The sequence below is a fragment of the Pelodiscus sinensis genome, chromosome 2 (genome assembly GCF_052426305.1).
Source record: "Pelodiscus sinensis isolate ZL-2025 chromosome 2, ASM5242630v1, whole genome shotgun sequence".
Lineage (NCBI taxonomy): Eukaryota > Metazoa > Chordata > Testudines > Trionychidae > Pelodiscus > Pelodiscus sinensis.
In genome coordinates, this window is record NC_143053.1 from 164,757,487 (window position 1) to 164,774,139 (window position 16,653).

Sequence of the window (16,653 nt, forward strand, 5' to 3'; positions counted from 1 at the left end):
ACTTTAGGTTTGCAGTTTAAGAATCTGTGTCCTGGCAAACACTGAATGGCTCTTGTTTATAAACCTCTTGAATCCCCAAGTTAAAAAACACCCAGGAATTGTTTTCCTTTATTAAATATTTTCCTTTGTTAAAAAAACCCTACAATATATAAATATCATATTATGGAAAATACTATAACATAAAACAAAATCCTCCAATGGACTAGTGCCCATATTTGACTCAGTGACAATTTAACAGATTATGCCCTTGACAAGTATCAAATTCCTACTAATGTGAGCAGGTGCAATTCCATGTAAAGTTAGTAAAGTTAGAGACTTAAATGCCATCTGCAGGTGGCATCACAAAGGGTATATAAAATAATTAATGAAATATGAAAGAAAAGTAGTCACAAATACAAGTCAGAAATATAGATGTCTATATTTGGGGTGGGGCAAAAGATCATTTAATACAACTTGAACATTGAACATTGAAAATGGCACAAGGTCTCTCTTTAAATAATTTTTATTTCATGTTAAATGGCGCAAATTTTAGTACAAAAAGGTATATGACCACACAGTCATGAAGTTTTACATGTTAGTTCCAAAGAAAACAAGGTGGTCACATGGAAGTATCTTTATCTTGTGTTATCAACATGTGTAAAATGTAAAGAATAGTTTTAAGATGGAATTTCATTTAGAGGCTGCCAATGAAGCATATAAAGTAGTGAATCTATTCCTGAGGGATTTAGAATTGTTCAAACATTTGTTTTACTTCTGTGTTCTTGTTCATGACTATGTCACCCAGTGATACCATTTTCCAGAGCTAACTTATTGAAAGGGCTATAAAATTGGGGTATTTTTAATTTTGTTTTTGTTTTTGCAACTTATAAAACAACAGTTTTGTGGACTCTGGTTCTACATTTTAAAAGATTTTATCTGGCCTAATAAAGGGCTTGTCAACTAGCAAAAAAAAAAAAAAAAAAAAATTATAATATTAACCAATGACTGGAAGTTGAAGCTAAACAAATTCAGAACGGCAATAACTCATACTCACCCTCACTGAACTTTTGAATCAAAACTGGATGCTTTTCTGAAAGATTTGCTTCAGACATTAGATTGGAAGAGATCTATGGCCAGTGTTACATGGAGATCTCAAGGATCCCTGGCACATGCCAGTTACCATCTGGGATATGAAACTTTGCAGCTCCCAGCCCGACCTGTGTGGTTTTTTTTCCCCTTTCCCACCTTATTTCTCTTCTTTCTTATTCCTCTCCTTTTTCCTTTCTGTCTAATAAAAGTATAATTTAGCTGGCCATGTTTTGCTACACTGCTCTGAGCCTATAACTAAAGAGGTAGTTAAAAGCAATGCCCCAAACAGCACGATGCTGGTACAAGCTGCCAGGTCTTGGAGTGGTTAATAAGATATTGTGATGTGCCTATGTCTCTCATGCAATGAGGCTACAAATAAGAAGCAGAAGTTGTCTTTTCTCCCTTTGGTGTTCTTTTTCTCTCCCCTTTGATGCATTTCTCTTGTTTTGTCTTTTAACGAATGGGACAGGATTTTAAACTAACTTTTTTTCCCCCTCAAAATATAGTTATTACCATATCAAACATTGCCTACCACAAGATTTATTTTTAAAGACTCTACAGTTAAAGAGAAAAGGAACAAGAGATGCTGTTAAAAAGAAAGCCTTGTTCAGTACTTAAAGCATATGAAATGTTGAACTGTTTGCACGTCTTTACTGTATCTTTTAGAAACAGTTGTAAAATTTTTTAACACTGCATTTGCCATAATACTAAGCAGGTTGAGGTATCTGGATAGCAAATTCCAAATGTTGTTTAATATTGAACAGTAACAGGGTTACTGTAACACCTTTAACTCTTTGGATCCACTCATTCCATTTCAATGAATACAACCGGTCGTACAAATGATTCACATCAAAACCCCAGACTCTCTCAAAAAGAGCCTGGGGCATAAATGTATTGTCTTACAATGCTCAGCCTGTTTTGCACAACACTAGTAATCAGTCCATTTGCAGAGAGAACTGTACAAAATTATAAACCAAAATGTCTTTCAGTAAAAAAAATGAAGTAAGCAATACCTTAACATTTCCATTTGTGTCAATTTCACCAAATTATTGTGATCACAAACACATACAGAAATTCAACGTTGAAAATATTCAAATTAAAATTTCATTTTTATCAACAATTACTTTTAGTTTTGAAATTTCCTTTACTTATATACAAAAGAAAAACAAATAATACTCAAAATAGAAATGAAACATTTCATTACCGCTTGAACGAAAGTTAGTACTAGAACCAAGACTTTTCTTTAACTTTCTGATTCCTTGAAAACTTTCTTAAATTTCATTTTCAGTTGGGCCTGAAAAAACCCCTCCCACAATTTTTTGGAATTGCCAACAAAGTGAAACATTCATTATTTACTGAGCTTTATTTGTACAGCAAGGAAATTGTTCAACATTTCTTTCCCAACTAGCATCCTTTCCTGCCTCCAAAAAGAGCTATCCTTCTCAAGCCCCACGTTTCTTCTACCTCCTCCTCCGAATACAGATATTGTAAGTAATGGGGGAAGCAAGGGCATAACTAAATTCTATGAGAACCTCAAAGGTATAGAGAATGCCATGTCTCAGAAGATATGAGTTTTCAAATTCCAAAGTCCACCCAAATTTAGAGGTTGGTTTACTTACATCCTCTCTGAACAAAACTGCAAGTACCAGTGCACAAATTCTTTCCTGGACAAATCTTTGCAGAGCCCTTACATTTACGTATGAAACTTTCCTGACTATTAAGAACAACAAAATCTCATAAACATACATCCAGGAACCTTAGGGTTCAATCTGATGCTCTCTCCTCCTCAACCTCCAATCTTCTCATAGTTGTGGACATCATAAGGTCGTCTCACTATATTCCTGCCACAATTTCTTTGGCAAGGAACAGTTCTGATATTAATTTTCTAATCTATTTCCCGAGTACTTGTAACATTTTAGTAAGAGATTTTAGATTAAAAAATAATTATTTTCCCCACTTGACAAATTATCAGTGACTTCCTAATACTGGAGCCAAATCTATTGGAATTCCAAATGCAGGAAGTTAAAGACTGCCCTACTCGGAAATCCTCAAGTTCTATGGGTTAAGAACACAGGATCCTAAAAGGAAACTAAGATGTCAGAGGGAGCTAAGCAGAAGTGACACTAGTAAGACTGGTGAACACATCAACTAACCTATGCAGAATGTCAGGGTGATTTTCTATTGCTTCAGTAGCCACAAACCTTGTAAATATTCCTTCAGCCATTTATAGCAAAGGTTTTCCCACTCACCTGGTTCAAAAAGATTGATATGATATTGTAGCTGAAAATTTCCTGTTACAGAAAATGTTTCACCAGACAACTAAATGATCATTAGGGTCAGCACCAATACAGTACTGTTGTGCATCAATACTCATATTTTATTTAAAATAAATAATTCACATTTATTTTACATTATATAAGTATAGTATATGCTATATGAGTGTTAGGAAAAAGCTTTCCTTACCTCCTCTTTTGTTTAGCTTTGCATATCCTGGTGCATAGCTACTCGTCATAGATGATGAAGTACTGAAGGACGAATGGGTTAATGCTGAGACCAGTGGTTCATCACATTTTTCTGAAAGACAAAGACAAATACATTTATTTCTATCACCTGAAGAAGTGGGTTTTGCCCATGAAAGCTCATGATACTAGTACTGTGTGTGTGTGTGTTAGTCTTTAAGGTGCCACAGAACTACTCGTTACTTATTTCTATATTGCACACTAGAAAGAAACCTTGTATATCTTCTCTAGTTACTTGTGTGGCCTTTATTACTAGAGTACTTGAAAGCATCACCATCACATTCTACACTCCAGACTGATAGGAATGTATATAATCTACATTTTGCAGATTAGGAAGTGAGGCACAGAGAAAAAGAGTGGTTTACCAAAGGGCACACAGTGAGTCTACTAGTGATCATGCCCTAATCATTTCTCTCATTAAAAACACATACATTTGAAAAATAACTTACTGCACTTGAAATATCTTTTGAAAAAATCAAATACAGGTGATAAACATAATTATAGCTACTATCAGATTAACAGAAGATAAGATATGCAATTCCAATACTGTGGAAAAGGTCGTAATGACCTGGTTGACTATTCTATTAATAATGTATCACAGAAAATAATAAATTTGTAAACTATATATCGCTACAGATTGCAGATGCAATGAGAAAAAATGGAAATTTAAAGGCTATAATACATTTTAAGGTAATCTTTATAATGCTTTCAAGTAATTGCCATCTATTTTGCTTAAGATAAATACTTTTAACTGAGTGTTATTGTCTAAGATGGACAAAAAACAATCAGCGTTTCTGTTTTGTTTGACAAAGGAGATAGTTTAAAACAAAATCCTTTCCTATTGTTGGATCAAATTATGCATTTAAAGGCAGAAATGTTTGGCTTTAGATATCTGAGCTGCTTAGAACAGTTAACATGCAGCATTTTATTCTAGGTTCTCTCCTATTTCTGTGCGAGTGCAAAATAGGAGTTTTAATACTCTCAAACATCTAGGTACAACCCCACTATAGAGAAATTAAAAATGATACTCCAAACAGTTTAGATAATTATTTTAATGCACACCCTTCAGCAGAGTCTATGCTATAAAAGTAAACCATCTCCTATGTACATGAACAGAGAAAGTTAGCTCAATCCCAGATGGGCAGTGTTTACAACACTAAAGCAGAGCACATAAATTTGGCCCAATTAAAAGACCATGATCAGGGAGAGGCTAAGAATGGTTCTTGCATATAGAATGAATTTAAAAATTTAATTTCGAGAGAGAGTGTTTACCATGGATCAAGTAGAGATCACAAGCGAGGTAAGTAATTTATAATGATTCTGGTCTACTAATATTTCCAGTCACAAATTTCTCCTTTACTCTTTCTGAATAAACCAAATATAAATCTCTATATAATGTAAAATGTAAAAAAGTTTCACAACTATGAAACAGGAAAACAAAAGGAGATTATGATTCAAAGTAATTAGTATTCTAACATTTCTAATTTAGGTGCCCTCAGAAATTAGTTCTAGTTAGTTATAGGAAGGGAGAGAAAACAAAATATTTTTCATATTAGTTCAAGACCAACAGACCATGATTGTTGGTAGGAGGGACTGAAAATGTGACCATAGAGACAAGAGGAGGGTGAGTACTGTGTCTTTCTTTACAAATCTCACATTCATTTCAAATCTGTAGCAAAAGTGTTCACATGTGCTGGCTCATCATCTGAGCCTGCTATAACATCAAATATATGGCAGAATTCAGGCAAAATAAATTAGGAAACATAATTCTCCCCCAAAGAGTTGAGTCACATTTTATATAAAATGGCTACCACATTTTGCCGACTCAGCTCTTTGTCGGCAAAAAGTGGCAGTCTAGAGGGGAAAGGAGACATAAGGGATCTGCCGAAAAAGGCTTTCTTTCTTGATAGATCCCCCTCTAGACTATTGCTTTTTGCCGACAAAGTGCCAACAGAGGGATGCAGTCTAGACATACCCGTATGGTGGCTGAAGCATGAATGGGCATATGAATCTGGCATTCAAATATATTGCAATGATGGCACCAAAAGTCCCATGCAAAGTCCTGTTCTCCCTGTTAAGTGATATTGTCACTAAGAAGTGAATAGCATTCTCTCCTGGAAATGAAAACAAACTTTTTTGTCTTAGCCATTGGCTGAACAAGAAGTAGGACTGAGTGGACTTATAGGCTCTAAAGTTTTATTTTTTGTTTTGTTTTTGAGTACAACTATATAATAAATCTAGATTTATAAACTGCATTTTCACTATAAAGAGATTATACCACAGTACTTATAGAAGGTGAATCAAAAAATACTATTATTTTGTTTATTTTTTTACAGTGCAAATATTTCTAATAAAGTAATATAAAGTGATCACTATGTACTTTGTACTCGGAGTTGTAATTTAAGTCAAAATATTTTAAAATATAGAAACTTCCAAAATATTTAATAAATTTCAGTTGAGTTCCTAGTGTTTAACAGTGCAACTAAAACTGTAATTAATCAAAATTAAATTGTTTAGTCATGATTTTTAGTTAATTATGTGAGTTAACTGTAATTAATTGATAGCCCTGGAATTAGACATTCTAACTATTTTTTTCATAAATATGTGCATGAAATTAAGGCCAAGTCTATATTTAGATGTTACAATAAATTGACTGATTTTAAAGTGCTTAACACTCATTTGCTGCCACTGGCTGTTAAGAATATATTGGTTTTTGTAGAAACTGCTGATGGCTCAACGCTTTTGAAAATCAGGCCACATATAAACTTAAATGTGTATGTAGGACTATAACTTGCAGGTCCTATTTTTTTAAACAATCTTGGCTTCTATGCTCATTTCATTGAATCCTGAACAAGTGGCCTCATAATAGCACATAAGAATTGGGTGAACTGCTTATTAGTCAAAACTTAGAGTGTTCCCCAAGCATTCACAAACAGAACATTGTGTAATGTATTTGGCAATTGCAAGTATTTGGCAAGTATTTTGGCTAAATAATTTTTGACCAACAACTTGTTTGCAAAACTGTTTATTTTAACACTTCATTTTAGTGCTATGTGGCCAGGATGAAAGTCCTAAACTTCCAGGACAAATTTTTAGACTAATATTCAATAATAAAAATGGTTCAAAGTCTCTGAATAGTGAAGACACATTATTTATGAATAATATGATTTCTTTAATCATTGAGAGTTGACCTTGTGACTTTAATTCACAAAATGTTTCATGCATCAGGGGTTCTGTTTTCAATTTAGTTTTCTTATCTTACGCTACTTGACCAACTCTTCTAGAAATTAATTACAAACCAAAAGTTAAATTGACCAATCAGTTACAGTTGCAAATGGATGACAAAATAAAAAGTTTAGTGTAATAAGTAATTTAGTTTAATAAGTAATAATTAGAAATATGTGTGTGTGTATAGATGTATACACGTACAGAGAAAGAGAGAGAGGGAGAGATGGGTTTCTTTCTTATCTTATCTGCTTCCAGATAAATGCAATCCAAAATTGTTTAGAAGTCAAACAAACCTTCCAGAAAGCTGCAGTTCCTACTTTATCTTACTAGAACTGCAGAAACACACGTAAGCACAGATGAAAAGGTTTATGATGATGTGTTCTATGGTGTCTGATCTTGCATTCCTTGCACATTCATACCTCCTATTAGACAAAGCTTATATTGAAGAGTATGTGTTTTTAATATCTTTTTTTTTATCATTGAATTCTTAACATTATGTGCCTTCTCTCTATTTTCACATTTTCTGGACCATAAAACTTTTTCTGCAGTATTTCCTCTGAGGATAGCCTCTAGCTATCATCTTTGGAAAATCATGGGAGACAGGAGAGATTCCAGAGGACTGGAAAAGGGCAAATATAGTGCCCATCTATAAAAAGGGAAATAAGAACAACCCAGGAAACTACAGACCAGTTAGTTTAACTTCTGTGCCAGGGAAGATAATGGAGCAAGTAATTGAGGAAATCATCTGTAAACACTTGGAAAGTGGCAAGGTGATAGGGAACAGCCAGCATGGATTTGTAAAGAACAAATCATGTCAAACCCATCTGATAGCTTTCTTTGATAGGATAACAAGTCTTGTGGATAAGGGAGAAGTGGTGGATGTGGTATACCTAGACTTTAGGAAGGTGTTTGATACGGTCTCGCATGATATTCTTATCAATAAACTAGGTAAGTACAACTTAGATTGGGCTACAATAAGGTGGGTGCATAACTGGCTAGATAACCGTACTCAGAGAGTAGTTATTAATGGTTCACAATCCTGCTGGAAAGGCACAACAAGTGGGATTCCGCGGGGGTCTGTTTTGGGACCGGCTCCGTTCAATATCTTCATCAACGATTTAGATATTGGTATAGAAAGTACACTTATTAAGTTTGCAGATGATACCAAGCTGGGAGGGGTTGTGACTAATCTGCAGGATAGGGTCATAATTCAAAATGACCTGGATAAATTGGAGAAATGGTCTGAGATAAATAGGATGAAGTTTAATAAAGACAAATGTAAAGTGCTCCACTTAGGAAGGAACAATCAGTTTCACACATACAGAATGGGAAGCGACGGTCTGGGAAGGAGTACGGCAGAAAGGGATCTAGGGGTTATAGTGGACCACAAGTTAAATATGAGTCAGCAGTCTGATGCTGTTGCAAAGAAAGCAAACATGATTCTGGGATGAATTAACAGGTGTGTTGTGAGCAAGACAAGAGAAGTCATTCTTCCGCTCTACTCTGTGCTGGTTAGGCCTCAATTGGAGTATCGTGTCCTGTTCTGGGCACTGCAGTTCAAGAAAGATGTGGAAAAACTGGAGAGGGTCCAGAGAAGAGCAACAAGAATGATTAAAGGTCTAGAGAACAGGACCTATGAGGGAAGACTGCAGGAATTGGGTTTGTTTAGTTTAGAAATGAGAAGATTGAGGGGGGACATGATAGCAGTTTTGAGATATCTAAAAGGGTGCCATAAGGAGGAGGGAGAAAACTTGTTCATCTTGGCCTCTGAGGATAGAACAAGAAGCAGTGGGCTTAAACTGCAGCAAGGGAGGTTTACGTTGGACATTAGGAAAAAGTTCCTAACTGTCAGGGTGGTCAAACACTGGAATAAATTGCCCAGGGAGGTTGTGGAATCCCCATCTCTGGAGATATTTAAGAGTAGGTTAGATAAATGTCTATCAGGGATGGTCTAGACAGTATTTGGTCCTGCCATGAGGGCAGGGGACTGGACTCGATGACCTCTCGAGGTCCCTTCCAGTCCTAGTATTCTATGATTCTATGAAAAACACCTGAATCTTGATAGAACCCGCCTCCCCCTCCCAGGAACAAGAAAATCTATTTATAAAGTACATTAACAACATACAATAAGCTATCTCTAGTGTCAGAACTAGCTAGAGATCATTGAACATAATGGGAAGCCCTACATAGATTATTAAGAATGTGTGTGGAATAAAGGATTTATCCTACTAGCACTCTGAAATATACTAAAAACAAAAACAAACAAAAAAGTAAAAGTGTGACATTTTAACCAAGTCCTTTCAACAATGATCCATTTGGGAAACCTAAAATAGGATTTTAGGCAACCTGCTCAGAAACAGCATACTACAGCTGAAAGAGAAGACTCTACAAAGCAAGTACTAATCAGAAGCCCTGGTCTCTCACCAATTCTGGTAGCCTGTAAGGGTTTCACCTCCTACTTGGAAATGGCCCTTATTACCTTTGCACTTCAAAGAAATCAAAAGAAAATATATAAACATGGTCATAAACACTGCTAGTATTAAAATTACTGTCCTTTGTATGGGTTGTCCATGTGGGCATGTCACACATCTTCTCCCCAAAAAGCAGAGGATCTAAATAAGGAATCCCATGTGTGTCTGAGAAGAGGATGAAAATCTCGCATAAAAGAACTGATGACCTTTCGGGTGACATTGCTTTCTCCATCAAGACCTTTTCTCTTTTGAATGTCTTGCATATTCCTAATGTTTCAGCCTGTGAAGCAGCAGCTTCGTTACATCCAATATACCAAGAAGACTATAATTCTGAAAAAGCATCTTCGAGGCCACCAAGTAAACCACAATCCATTCGAACATCAATATCTGGGCTCAGAATTCTTTTTGCTCGCAAAGTTAATTTTTGATAATACCACATCTTGAGCAAAGCCACACACAAAAACAATGAATTTTTCTCTCACAATTTATCAGTTTACAATATAAATTCTGGCGTATAATTTTGTGAAGCTCTCATCTCCTCAAACACATCAAGAACACCTTAGAATCTGATTTCATAGCAGAGAGAGTGGCTCCACCCTTTCTGATCATCTTGCTTTGATATGGCATTTTATGATAATATTAATGTCCTTTTCCAACACATCATAATGACTGACTGAGTGCAACACATGGAAGGAAAGATGTATACTCATTTACTTGCAGAATTCCATTTTGAAGGCCTTTGTATACCACAGCCACACCAGCTCCATTATCATAGATTTGTTATTCGCAATCATTCAGATCAAAACATTTTGTTTAGTTTCTCTAAAATAGCATCCACAAAACTACTGGTTCTGTACTGGTTTGGCTTGGATACCAACAAAAAACTATAAAACATGAAATAATGTCCAAGCTATTCCATTCGGAGCACTACATGGAGAGTACTAAGGCACTCTGACAGAAGAAAATGTGAGACGTTTCTCCACCAAAAAACACACACACACACACACACACACACACACACACACACACACAGAGGACTTTATGAGCCTGGGCCCTCTTCCATGGAAGCAATTTAACTCCCTTTCCATGTCCCTACATGCATTAGTTTGGATATCTACCATGTGAATGTAATTGCTATTTTAATCATTAGCGTTTGCCAGCATGCCACAAAGAGTGCCTATGTACTTCACATACTTTGAGGCTACAACTTGGCTTTTTCACTTGCTAGGAATGTTCAGGATTGACAATGGACAAGAAATGATGTAATTTTCCTCTGACACTGTTGTATGTACTTCAACATGCACTTTAGAATTTATCAATTTTTTAATACTTATCTTAGGGGAACATCTAATAAGCAGGAGAAGAAATTGCAAAAGATCTTACTTTCATGTTGACAAAAAAATCACTCTTTTAAAAAATTCACTTTATGTAAAATCTCCCTTCAGCAAATTTGTGAGATAAAAGGCAGGATTCTATTTAAAACTATTAGACTGCTAAATGTTATTACATTTGCATTAATAACGTATGAGCGTAAACAGCTAAAAGAATTAAAATTAAAAGATTACTTCTGAAGGACAAGTTAACATTTCTAAACCTGCATGAGATTTCCACTGTATCTATTTTATCATTTAGCCTAACTTCATAGCTACAAATGGTGTAATGCCACAGCAGGGACATATTGAGGGTCTGGTGAGTCTCCAGCTTTCCTTGAGCATCGTGTCTACTCATGTGACTGCCACCTGATTCCTAAACTCATTGCCTTTAGCTGGGAAGTGAAGGAGCCTGAGCCTAATACCTCTTAAATGATTAGCTCACACTGTGATACAGCCCCTTCTGAATCATAGTCACACTATCACTGATGCTAGCATAATGTTGCTACTGGTAACTGGTTTCAAATCAAAAGCTATTACTGACAATTCTGGATAATAGAATATGTGATTCCCCTGACTGGGGTAGGAAAGCTAGAAGTGGTATGTAAACTGTGAAGGCTGTTTAGTGTAGCTATGGCAAGGGTAAGTTATTGCAGTACCTGTAACCAAATGTTTGCTGGGTCTAAAAGTGTTACAAACCATTTCTAACAGAAGGTGAAACAGATGAGTCATTTAAAAACGAAGTGTTACAATATAATCCGTCAGCCAAAAACTACAGAAAGTCATGGCTTTGTGACAAGAGAGAAAAAAACTTGCTTTTAATCTTTTCATTTTCCCTGTGTAATGAGCAAGTCAGTGGGCCATAAACACAAGCCTTGCACCACATCAGCAGAAATGTTAAATATTACTAATTACAATAGAGAAGAGCGGAGTACAAGAAAACTGTAAAACAACTTTTACAACCTTAATTGTAACACAAAACAGCATGTTTTAAATTTAAAATCTAAATGATAAATCAAATGTGAGGTGGTGGGAAGAAGCAAAGACATACCCTCAAGAATAAATATTGTTCAGTGTGAGAAATGCTAGTTAAACTGAAGTTCACCTGCGGGACAGCTCTGGTATGCTTGAAAACTTATATCAATAACAAAAAGAAGTTGCCCCACTAAAAGAAATTCTCACTCACTTTATCTAAGTCTAACTAAAGACCATTTTGTTCCCTTTGAACATTCAGAGATGCATTTCTGAAGCATGCTCAGAAAGAAGACTAGGCCATCAAGCAGTTGCCAAAAGCAAGGAGTCATGAGAATATCCTAATTCGAGAATAACGTGAGCAAAGATGGAAGCTGACTTACCTCCTCAGAACCAATATAAATATTTATATGACTCTTTTTAGATTGCAGACACATTGATTTGTTGAGGTATCCATTCTTGCCATGGTGCAAAAGAAGATTTATAATTTAAAGTGAATACATTTCTTATTCACAGGAGTGTACTCATCTCAAAGAGAAAGAATAAATAAGCATAATGTTTTGTGCAGTGTTTCGGCTCTTCTTTATGTGATGCTAATATAAGGATGGGACACCACAAAGTAGTTTGTGGTTAATGGTAGCCAGTCTAATGAAGAACTTCTGCACAATGTTATTAGGAGATGGCCCCAGTAGGTTTAACTGTGGCAATAAAAGGGAAAACAGTCTTGGGCAACTGTCCCCTGGCTGGGGACAATAAAGCTCTAGCCGAATATTTCACCATTGGAGAACAGAAACACGTACCTTTTTCCACAGTGTTCCTCCCCACCCCCCCCCCAAAAAAAGCTGTTGATGCAAGTGATGAATATAGAGATGATGATGTGCCAAACAAGGTGCCTCTGATTCCACAGGCCATTAAGCTACCCTACCAACTTAGTATTCCAATCAAGCATTGGAACATTAACGATTGCAACAAAAAAGTAAGGAGGCTACACCATATAAAGCATTTCAAAGGAAGGGAAAAATATTTGTCAATGAAGTTTGCAATAAATTTTTGGCAGATTTTGGATGGCTTTGTTTACCTTTGTTGAATGCCTGATTTATCAAGTACTCCATGAGAAAGGGTAATGCCTGGCTGATGCAGTAGGGTTTTTTGAATATACTGAAATCACAAGCCACTTCCCCCTCCACAACCTTCACGGTCAGCCAGCCAGTTCTGCTGGTGGATAGGGGAGAAGCAGAGACATAGCTCATCATGTTTCTGTCCCCTTTTGCTTGACAACACTAAGGGTGGTAGTCAAGAGCCGTCTTTGCTCACTAAAAGAACATTCCCTGAATTTGGGGGATGCTATATGTTTCAAGACTCGCACATATTTCACCAAATAATCATTCCAGGATTCCATCTGTTTATCAAGAATAAGCCATTGACACAGACTGAGTTTTCACTCTTCTTCACTCTGCCAGAATTTTGTTCTTAGCTACTGTGCATACCAGTCAGACAGAGAATTGATGAGTTACTTTCACAGTTTGGGTAACACACAGTCAAAAGCACATCCAGCCTTTGTTTATTTTATCTGTTGTTTCTGCCAGCATCTGTTTGCTTTTATCTCCTGTTTTTAACTGTGCTCCCTTTTTCAGAGGAGAGGAGAGATGGGGGAGAGAATAGGAGGGAGACTACAGTACAGAGTTTTCTCACATGACTGACATTTCACACAACAATCTTGTGTAATGACGCAAGTTCATATTTTAGGTGCATGAGCATATGAGCTGAACTGTAACTGAATCTCTTCTTTAAATATCTCTGGAACTCTGCTGTAATCTGAAGATTACAGCCTCTCCTATTGATCCCCTAGAATGCTTCTTATTTCAACCAACTTGCATACTCTCAATAGAGATAACACATAGCTGCTCGGAAGGCTTGTTGTGGCTGCTATAGCTCAGAGGGGAGAAACTGTAGCTGTTCTTTTTCCTCCTGCAAGGTAAGATGACTAAATTAAATTAATGTAGTGGTATCTGTGTAGTTGGCAAGAGTAAGTCCCAGGTCCGACACTGGGTTCCCAAAGTCCAAAGGACGCTACACAGGTATCTGTCAAACACAAGTAGTTTATTTCTTGACCGCTAACAGCTGTGCCCCATAAATGGAAGAACAATATAACAAAGAAGCAGCATATCTTATGTCCCTTCCTGCAAGCCTGGGACCCCGGGTAGGCTGTGGATGAAGTGGGAGGTTGGGTGCCGGTACCCAAAGCCCATCGGTGAAGTCCGATTTGCTAAGCTCTGAGGCAGCCTTAAATATAGTTTTCCCTGCCTTGTTTTACAGTTTGGAAATTTCCAGGGCTTACTCATTACATGCTGATGTAGGGCTTAGCTGTTAGTTATCGATCTGGTTCTGATCTAGTTCTACTTGTTCTTTGGCCCTGTTTACGTGATCAGTACATTAGGGTAAACAGAACGCATTGTATATGCGTTCTTGCCCTTTACCCTTATCTCATACTTGTTCTTGATATACTGGCAACAATGCTTATCTTAAGTGGCATATGATCCCAAAGACTTGCTTCTGGCTCATCAGATATAGGGAAAAGAGGAAGGGGGGAAAGAACGCAGGCCTCATCACCCCTAAACTAACACGCACAAAGTTCTTCTGCAATTGACCACTACAATCTGCTCTACACAACCTTTAAGGCTCACAGTTATATATTCTGAGGTTTATTTCTACAAATAACAAGAAAAGAATGAGGTTGGTTCTCCAGATTTCTGTCTGTAATGTAAACAAGACGACCAAAGTAGTGGTATTAAGAGATTACTTTCATTCAAAGCTGGAAACTAGTAATCATACATAAGGGCTACGTCTAGACTGGCCACAAATTCCGGAAAAGGGATGCAAATCAGGTAAGTCAGCATAGGGAAATCCGCGGGGGATTTAAATATCCCCCGCAGATTTAAATAAACATGTCCGCCGCTTTTTTTCCGGCTTGGGGAAAAGCCGGAAAAAAAGCGTCTAGACTGGCGCGATCCTACGGAATAAAGGAGGAATAAGAGATCTTGAAAGTAGGAATAAGAGATCCTCCGGAAAAGGGCTTTATTCCGGAGGATCGCGCCAGTCTAGATGCTTTTTTTCCGGCTTTTCTCCAAGCCGGAAAAAAAGCAGTGGACATGTTTATTTAAATCCGCAGGGGATATTTAAATCCCCCGCGAATTTCCCTATGCTGACTTACCTGATTTGCATCCCTTTTCCGGAATTTGTGGCCAGTCTAGACATAGCCATAGTATTTTAGTTCTGGTTTCTAGCACTGCGTCATGTCACCTTGGGAAAGTCATTTAGGCCCAGATTTTAGCAAGTATTAGATGCCTAAAGATGCAATCAGGCACCTAGAAGGTTTTTGAGAGGCATTTAGGTGCCTAATTTACATTTCTAGCAAAAACATTCTTTTCGATAGAGCTAGAAAAATTAAGAATATGAAAAATGTCTTTTCTTCCAATTTCTCTCACATTTTTAATGTTTTGCAACTTAAGGTGGAAAAGGAAGAGGAAAAGAGTAAAAAAAGAAGGAATTTTCCCATCGTCATACTGACATACTAACATCTTTTTTAACAGCAAATCTTAGTATTAGTACTAGAAATGCAAGCTGTTCACCTGAAATAATAGGGATAGACTTTCATTTTTAGGTTAGTTTCCAAACCACTCAGGTCAATTTTGTTTGGAACAGAAACAGCCAAAAGCAGGTTATTTTAGCTGTATGCTTGAGGTGTCATTAACTGGAACTGGGTATATGAGAATTGACAGTCTGATGAAAACTTCCAAAGATGGAATTAATATGTAGTGTCTTGGCTTATTCCTTGTTTAAATAGATGCTTCCATTTTTAACCTTCCGACATACAAACTTTTTCTTTCACCTCTTCCCTATTACTACTACTCCCATATTGAGTAATTATAATCAGTGGTCCCAGCTTTTCTGCCAATTACATTTGTGCAAGCCCAAGCTAAATTGAACTCCAGAAGATTGATTGTGGCAACAGCAATCTTCTGTTTAGTGTGAAAAAGGCCTAAGTAAGTTCATAATCAGACTCTGTGGATCTCAAACTGACGGGTATTTGATTTCCTGATTCAGCTCTCTACTTTGGCTGTATTCTTCTTCCACATTTGAGAAGAAAACTCTGCTGTCTTCTGATTGTTAAATTATTTAATTTGCTGAAGGATGTAAAGCATTATCCTTTATCCATAAATGGTTTAGTAACTGATTAACAGTATACAAAACATAATAGGATTTCATTACAGGTATAGAAACAGTATGGAAAAACAGACACTAGAGATACTAAGCCTCATTTCTAGTTACACACAAACAAATTTACAAAGGGATATGGAACAGCTTCCATATAAGGAGAAATTAATATGGCTGAGATTATTCATCTTAGAAAAGAAATGGCTGAAGGGGGATAAGTTACAGGCATATACAATCATTAACAGTGAGGAGAAAGTGTTATTTACCCCTTCAGATAACTAAAAAACCAGGGGTTACCCATATGAAATGAACAGGTAGCAGGTTTGAAACGAACATAGGAGCTACCTCATTATACAATGCACACTCAGCCCATGGAACACATTGCCAAAGGGATATTGTAAAGGCCAAAAGTGTAACTAGGCTAAAAATAGTAGATAATTTCCTAGAGGAGCGGTCCATCCGTGGCTCTTTGCTAGTGTGGTCACGGATGCAACCCCGTGCTCTTGGTGTACCTAAAATCTCTGACTGCTAGAAGCTGGAACTGGATTATTGGCCCTGATCTGTTCACTCCCTCTGAAGCATCAAGCATCAGCCACTGTCATGGGACAATATACTGGGCTATATGAACATTTATCTGAGCCATTCTTATACTCATATAAGCTTTATATTGGTATGCTGCCTTCATTTATATCAGCTCTTGGAGAAAACCCAAAGATTATATATTAATAACAAGCTAAGTGCCAGACTGGCTACTTATCAGTTGCCTGCTTTTACTAATGGTGATAAAACCTAAAACCATTAGGTGCATAA

At 36.7% G+C, this 16,653-nt stretch overlaps 1 protein-coding gene across 1 annotated transcript in view; it reads right to left on the minus strand.

The window, feature by feature from the left end:
• Nucleotides 1-16,653, minus strand: part of CNTNAP2 (contactin associated protein 2) — a 1,659,707-nt gene that overhangs the window by 1,158,039 nt on the left and 485,015 nt on the right. The window contains exon 2 of the mRNA XM_075921713.2: nucleotides 3,532-3,642. Coding sequence (XP_075777828.2) covers nucleotides 3,532-3,642 — 111 coding nt within the window. The remainder of the gene's footprint in view (nucleotides 1-3,531; nucleotides 3,643-16,653) is intronic.